At 34.6% G+C, this 8,138-nt stretch overlaps 1 protein-coding gene across 1 annotated transcript in view; it reads left to right on the top strand.

The window, feature by feature from the left end:
- Window positions 1–8,138, top strand: part of LOC107663564 (protein very KIND-like) — a gene marked incomplete at its 3' end in the record, with an annotated part of 60,427 nt that overhangs the window by 26,913 nt on the left and 25,376 nt on the right. Inside the window, exons 13-15 of the mRNA XM_016453802.1 lie at window positions 1,716–1,878; window positions 3,025–3,620; window positions 4,449–4,587. Of these exons, the coding sequence (XP_016309288.1) occupies window positions 1,716–1,878; window positions 3,025–3,620; window positions 4,449–4,587 (898 nt within the window). The remainder of the gene's footprint in view (window positions 1–1,715; window positions 1,879–3,024; window positions 3,621–4,448; window positions 4,588–8,138) is intronic.

The following is an 8,138-nucleotide window of genomic DNA, read 5'->3' as shown; positions in this document are numbered from 1 at the left end:
TGTGTGTATATATATATATATATATATATATATATATATATATATATATATTGTGTGTGTGTGTGTATTTATATGTACATATATATTAGGGCTGCACAATTAATTGATTTTCTAATCGCGATTACAATTACGGATGCCATAATTACATAATCGTTCAAAGCAGCAAGTAATCAATTAATTGCAGCAATTAAAAGTCCACTTATGTTATTCTGCGTGCTTAAGAGGTGTTTTTTTCTCTTTCTACATGTTATCTTAAGGGTTTTTCCATTGTTTTCATTTTAGTTTTAGTATAACATTATAACCAATCCGATGTTTAGTTGAAATTTGACAATACTATAGAAAAGCACTAAAAGTTTGTCAGTTAGAGTGTTTTCAGCTTGTTTATTTTCATATAAAAATACGGCATGCAGTTGCATAAAACAATGGTATAAACATCATTCAATGTAAATTGTGATAATCGTAATTAATAATCGCAATTACAATTTCAAGGGAATAATCGGCAATTCTGATTTTTGTCATAATCGTGCAGCCCAAATATATATATATGTATATATACTCAAAAGTAAAACATCGGACCACATTAACGTAATGAGTTTTTTGAGGGGAAATGTGCTTTTGCTACTAAAGCCATTTTCATTATGTAAAATATAATTTCTTATTTGCGGGTGAAATGTGATCTGCACATGTCTTTCATGAGATCCACCCTGTTGTGTAATAATTGCATGTTGCCTATATATTATTGTCCTTCACATGTGTTTGGTGTTAATCTGCAGGTGTGTTCGTGTTGTCTTTCTCTCAGGTTTTGTCCCGTTTTTTTATTTAAAGAAGAAACCAATCCGATGTATATTTGACATTTGTGGCTTAATACTGTATAAAAGCAATAAAAAATTTTCAGTTAGAGTGTTTTTAGCTTGTTCATTTCCATCTAAAAATATGGCATGCGGTTGCTTCAAACAATGGTATAAACATCATTGAATGTAAATTGTGATAATCGTAATTAATCGCAATTACAATTTCAAGGGAATAATCAACAGTCATAATCGTGCAGCCCTACATACTATAGTAAAGTACTTGGAATTTGAAAAGTTTTTTTTTTTGTTTTTTTTTTTTACAAATGTTGTATTTTGTTATTTTTATTGTATTTTTTCCACATTTATTATTATTAGTTTAGTTTAGTTTACTTGCCTGTTAAAAAAAAAACACCCCCAGCTCAACCTTTAATTGTATGATTTTTGTCAAATTCACTGATTTTCCCATTAATTAAGTCCAGGGGAGCTCACTCTAAGAGAAATAAACTAAAGAACTGAATAATTACAGTGTTTTCACATAAATGTTACCTTTGTTTTGAATTGTCTGAATGTAAATTGTGATAATCGTAATTAATAATCGCAATTACAATTTCAAGGGAATAATCGGCAATTCTGATTTTTGTCATAATCGTGCAGCCCAAATATATATATATGTATATATACTCAAAAGTAAAACATCGGACCACATTAACGTAATGAGTTTTTTGAGGGGAAATGTGCTTTTGCTACTAAAGCCATTTTCATTATGTAAAATATAATTTCTTATTTGCGGGTGAAATGTGATCTGCACATGTCTTTCATGAGATCCACCCTGTTGTGTAATAATTGCATGTTGCCTATATATTATTGTCCTTCACATGTGTTTGGTGTTAATCTGCAGGTGTGTTCGTGTTGTCTTTCTCTCAGGTTTTGTCCCGTTGGCCAGCGAGGGCCGGTTGGAGCCTGTAGCTGGTCCAGTTCCTCATCATTACCCAGAATCCTCCACCAGCGTCAGACTGCCCGAGGCCTTCACTTCTCCTGCCACACACTTCAGCCCCATAATACTGACTCATCACCCGCAGTCTGAGCTGTAGGTCTGCAAAGAACAACTCACTGATTCTAGGAAATCCCAGAATGCATCATGTTGAATGTAATTGGGTCATCAGTGAATGTTTATTGAATCAAGGCCTTTGTTAGTAGCCAAACTTGTGTTCATGAGATGCTGATTCATGACATGAATGCTGTTGATGTGCATTAACCAGGTTACTAATTCTTTGAATCAGTGCATTTTTGCAAGCCAGGAATGATCAGAATCCCCAACCCTTTGAGATGGATTACGTTTTAGTGTTTTGTCAAAGGAGATTGTGTTTCATAAAGTCTGTTATGTATCTTGACCAATGTGTATTTTAGTAATAATTAATTTTATTTTATTTTAGTAGTAATTCATACCCTGTTATAGATTTTATTAATATCTTATTATTTTATTATTTTATATTTATTTAATTAATTTTAGTTAAATTTTAATAATTATGTTATGTGGTTTTAATATTATTATTTAAGTTTAATAAATGTTTTTATTTCAGTTTTAGTTTTTATTTATTTTAATTCCAGTTAGTAATTTTAGTGCTTAAACTTAAACTAAACGAAAATACGTTTTTCATTTAATATTTATCATTTTATTTTATTTTATTTTATTTTTAATTATTACTTTTAGTTTTAGTTAACAACAATAACCTTGATCTGGATCCCTAATGTTCTTGTTTTAATTATTTTTAAGGATTTAATGATCTTTTTATTTTACATTTGACTATTTTTATTTTATTTCTTTAACATTTAAAAAAATATATATTATTTTTAAGTATTATTTTATTTTATTTTATTGAATGTTGTTTTATTTTTTACATTGTATTATTTTTGCTTTTATTGTTTTAGTTTAGTTTAGTTTAGTTTGCTCACCTGTGATTAAAAAAACTCAAAAAATGATTTCTGTTATAAATTCACAGATCTTCGGCTTAAATCTTGCTGTGACAACTAACTGAGCAGTTTTTTTCCATCTAATATTTATATTTATTATTATTATATAATATTATTTTATTTAAGCTTTATTTCAATTAACAAAAATGTTTCAATAATTTTAATGATAAATACTCTGGAGCTCTGAAGTTGACTTTAAAACTGGACTCAGGTTTAAATTCTAATGTTCTTGTTTATTATTATTATTATTATTATTTTTAAGGATTGTCAGTGGACGCTCTGTTGAGGACATGGCGGATGAAACGATCCTGCGAGAGCCAGATGAACAGGAAGAGAGCGCCGCTGAGGATGATGTTTTCTCTGCCGGTTATTCATCATCATCCAGCTGTAAGACTCTTGTGAATTCCTCGCCTCCAGCAACTCTTCAAATAACCAATCAAGAAACAGACAACCAGCCAAACTTCCCCACCTTGTCTTGTGCTAATGGGATTTGTAACAACTTCCTGCTACAGCAAGACCCGCAGACAGGACGTCTGACCCTACTTCCTGTTCAGATCGCCGTGCTTCAGCCAATCACAGGCGCGGATCACTTCAGCTCAGAACCACTAAACAAGAAGCCACCGAAACCTTCAGAGGACAGTATGAGGAATGAAAGCGTCTGTGTGACCCGCAGAGACTCGGCAGTGTCTCCTGAAAGTGCAGTGGCAGATATTACAGTTCAGCCCAACGCTGCGCCTCACTGTATGAATCTCAGCTCACCTCAGAGATGCTTGTGTCTGCAGCACGTCATTGAGCTGCTCAGAGAACAGTTTGCTTTTGATGGCTACCTGGAGAATGGAGTCCAAGATCTGGCTATGGGTAAAAAATTAAATCACTCATTTTAATGTTTCTGCTTATTTTACCTAATTGTTGTTTATTTTTTTATTATATATTTTTATTTATATTTAGTTTTATTATTTTTACACATTATATTTTACTTTTTATTATTGTTTTATTTTAATACATTTACATTTTTCATTTTATTTAGCTGTACATTTTATTCTTATTATTTTTTTTACATTTTATATATTTAAGTATTATTTTAATGTATTGCTTTTAATCATTTTGTTCTAAAAATGTTTACATTTTTATTATTTCTATTTTATTTTGTTGTATTTTTTACATATTTTATTATGCATATTAATATTATTTAACTTTTTTACATTTCTTTTTACATTTTATTAAGTATTATTTTAATTAATACATTTTTTATAACTTACATTTTATTATTAATTCGTCTTTAATTTTTTATTTTGTTTTTACAAATTTTACATTAAATTATTTTTATTTTATTATTTTTCTATTTTTTAGTTTACATATTATTCTTATTTTATTGTATTATTTTTATTTTACTTTTTTAAAATGTAGTTTTGTTTACTAAACTTTAGTTTAGTTTAAATTGTAGTTTAATTCACAGATTTTTCCATTAATTAAGTCCAGGGTTGCTCACTTTTTTCACTTTTCTAAACAATTGTTTATTTGTAAGTCAGTAAATAAATAAATAATTGAATAAATAAATAATTGTTGTTTATGTGAGAGTAGGCAATATATTTTTAGACACATATTTACCTTTGTTTGAATTGTCTGAATCAGTTCTTTGTGGGAAGAGTCTTGAAGCATCCCTCGTGACTTGTTGTGTGTCTCCAGGAAAATACATCATCTCTTTAAAAACCCTCCAGTTTGAGAGCTTTTGTCGAGCGATAACAGAGAGGTTCAGTGATCTGTACTGGGATCAGAAGCTGCTTTGTGACCTGCACCGTCTGATCAACCAGAACTCCTGCCGACGGTGAGCATCAGCCCAGATCTTTACCCGCTTTATCATCTGCCAGACAAGTCAAATAAATGTGTCCTTATTTAAGAATAATTCGATATTTCTACTGGAAAGCAAGGCAAAAATACTAAGAAGAAAAATCCTATTATTATTTATTTATTTAGAAAAAAACATGATAAAAAACTTAATTGAAGTAGATTTTTCTTATTATAAGGAAGTTTAGAAATACATGAGAAAAATACAGAAAAAAAATTGCATTCCAGAGACAGAAAACAAGACGCTTACCAATTAATGAAATAAAATCTGCCAATGAATTAAAAAAAAAAACACTTAATTCAAGATATGTATTATCTTACAGTTTTGTTTATTTTTTTAGAAGATTTATCCTGTTATAAGGACGTTTAGAAAAAAACACAAGAATGATGCAGATTAAGAAAATAGTTTTTGAAGTACAGATACAGAGAGCAAAGCAAATAATAATAATAATAATAATAAACCGACTACGAAATAAATAAAATCTGCCAATTAATTAAAAGAAAAACTTTTAATTCAAGACACATTATCTTACAGTTTTACTTCTGAAGTGGATTTTTCTTGTTTTTAGAGAAAAAAACAACAAAAATATCGATTAAATATATTTGTATTATACAGATACAGATTGCAAGGCACAAAATAAATAAATAAAAATACAAATGCATGAATGAATGAATAATAGATTGATTGTTATTGAACAGCTCACATTCAGGTTTGTTTTTCTGAAATGCACAACAGCCTGTGACTTAGAATTTGAATTTCAGTCACATGACACCTTCTCAAAAACACACACATCCACTTCCGTTGCATTTATCATCAGTGATCAGGCCAGAATCGTTTCAGAAACAGCTGTTGGTCCCTATGCAAACAGAAGTGTCCTCAAGATCAGGAACAGACACAGCGCTGACGTCACATGAAGCCAGAGACACACAATAGTCTCTTTCTCACAGCGGATCACATGCGGTCCGATCCGTCTCTTGAGTGTTACAGATGCGCTCTGCATGCGGTCCGATCCAGCTCTGGGTGTTACAGATGCGCTCTGCATGCGGTCCGATCCATCTCTGGGTGTTACAGATGTGCTCTGCATGCGGTCCGATCCATCTCTGGGTGTTACAGATGTGCTCTGCATGCGGTCCGATCCATCTCTGGGTGTTACAGATGTGCTCTGCATGCGGTCCGATCCATCTCTGGGTGTTACAGATGTGCTCTGCATGCGGTCCGATCCATCTCTGGGTGTTACAGATGTGCTCTGCATGCGGTCCGATCCATCTCTGGGTGTTACAGATGTGCTCTGCATGCGGTCCGATCCATCTCTGGGTGTTACAGATGTGCTCTGCATGCGGTCCGATCCATCTCTGGGTGTTACAGATGTGCTCTGCATGCGGTCCGATCCATCTCTGGGTGTTACAGATGTGCTCTGCATGCGGTCCGATCCATCTCTGGGTGTTACAGATGTGCTCTGCATGCGGTCCGATCCATCTCTGGGTGTTACAGATGTGCTCTGCATGCGGTCCGATCCATCTCTGGGTGTTACAGATGTGCTCTGCATGCGGTCCGATCCATCTCTGGGTGTTACAGATGTGCTCTGCATGCGGTCCGATCCATCTCTGGGTGTTACAGATGTGCTCTGCATGCGGTCCGATCCATCTCTGGGTGTTACAGATGTGCTCTGCATGCGGTCCGATCCATCTCTGGGTGTTACAGATGTGCTCTGCATGCGGTCCGATCCATCTCTGGGTGTTACAGATGTGCTCTGCATGCGGTCCGATCCATCTCTGGGTGTTACAGATGTGCTCTGCATGCGGTCCGATCCATCTCTGGGTGTTACAGATGTGCTCTGCATGCGGTCCGATCCATCTCTGGGTGTTACAGATGTGCTCTGCATGCGGTCCGATCCATCTCTGGGTGTTACAGATGTGCTCTGCATGCGGTCCGATCCATCTCTGGGTGTTACAGATGTGCTCTGCATGCGGTCCGATCCATCTCTGGGTGTTACAGATGTGCTCTGCATGCGGTCCGATCCAGCTCTGGGTGTTACAGATGCGCTTTGCATGCAGTCCGATCCGTCTCTGGGTGTGACAGATGCGCTCTGCATGCGGTCCGATCGTCTCTGGGTGTTACAGATGCGCTCTGCATGCCGTCCGATCCATCTCTGGGTGTTACAGGCGCGCTGTGCATGCGGGCCGATCCGTCTCTGGGTGTTACAGACGCGCTCTGCATGCGGTCCGATCCGGCTCTGGGTGTTACAGATGCGCTGTGCATGCGGTCCGATCCATCTCTGGGTGTTACAGATGCGCTTTGCATGCAGTCCGATCCGTCTCTGGGTGTGACAGATGCGCTCTGCATGCGGTCCGATCCGTCTCTGGGTGTTACAGATGCGCTCTGCATGCGGTCCGATCCGTCTCTGGGTGTTACAGATGCGCTCTGCATGCGGTCCGATCCGGCTCTGGGTGTTACAGATGCGCTCTGCATGCGGTCCGATCCGGCTCTGGGTGTTACAGATGCGCTGTGCATGCGGTCCGATCCAGCTCTGGCGGTCCGATCCGGCTCTGTTTGTTACAGACGCGCTCTGCATGCGGTCCGATCCGGCTCTGGGTGTTACAGACACGCTGTGCATGCGGTTAAACGCTGGCGCGTTTTTATAATTTTTTTATTTTATTTTATGTTATTTTATTTTCTTTTTTATATTTGATATATATGTTTTTTTTATTATTTTATATTAGATTATTTTATATATTTTTTTTGCCCTGCAATGTGTATCTTTACTGCATAATCTTAATCAAGTTTTTCTCATGTTTTTTTTCTAAACATTCTTAAAGCAAGATGAATCTATTTAAGAAGCAAAATATGTCAAATAATGTATCTTGAATTAAGTTTTTTTTTTATTATTGTCACATTTTTTATTTAGTTTGTTTATTATTTTTGCATTGTTTTCTGTATCTCTAGTGCAAAAAAAAACAAACTTGACCTGTATTGTTGTTGTGTTCTCTAGTAAAATTATCTAAACATCCTTAAAACAAGATAAATTACTTAAAGAGCAAAACTGTTTAATAGATAATATACTGTATATTGAATTGCTTTTTTAATTCATTTGTTTTTTAAATTCGATGTATTTTAAGCATAAATCTCACAAAAATTGTGTTAGCTTTTGATTTTTAGATATTTTACTGGAAAACAAGACAAAAGTGCTGGTTGACTGATTTTTTTTTCTACAAATAATAATTTTCCTAATCTGTATTTTTTGTCATGTTTTTTGTAAACATCCTTTAAAAAAAAAAGCTATATCTACTTCAGCAAAACTGTAAGATAATGTTTCTGAAATGTTATTTTTTTTTCTTTTTAATTTGCAGGTTTTATTTATTTAGTTAATCAGTAGTTTTTGGGTGGGGTCTGGCTTTCTGTATCTGTACTGCAAAAAATATTTTTTTTAATTTGTATTTTTGTTGTTTTTTTCTAAACATCCTTAAAACTGGATAAATGTACTTAAAGAAACAAAACCGTGTAAGATAATACGTCTTTGAGTGTGTGTGTGT

This window comes from Sinocyclocheilus anshuiensis, unplaced genomic scaffold (assembly GCF_001515605.1).
Source record: "Sinocyclocheilus anshuiensis isolate Anshui unplaced genomic scaffold, SAMN03320099.WGS_v1.1 scaffold2329, whole genome shotgun sequence".
Lineage (NCBI taxonomy): Eukaryota > Metazoa > Chordata > Actinopteri > Cypriniformes > Cyprinidae > Sinocyclocheilus > Sinocyclocheilus anshuiensis.
The sequence above is the reverse complement of the archived record's forward strand: the minus strand, read 5'-3'. Positions and strand labels throughout refer to the sequence as shown.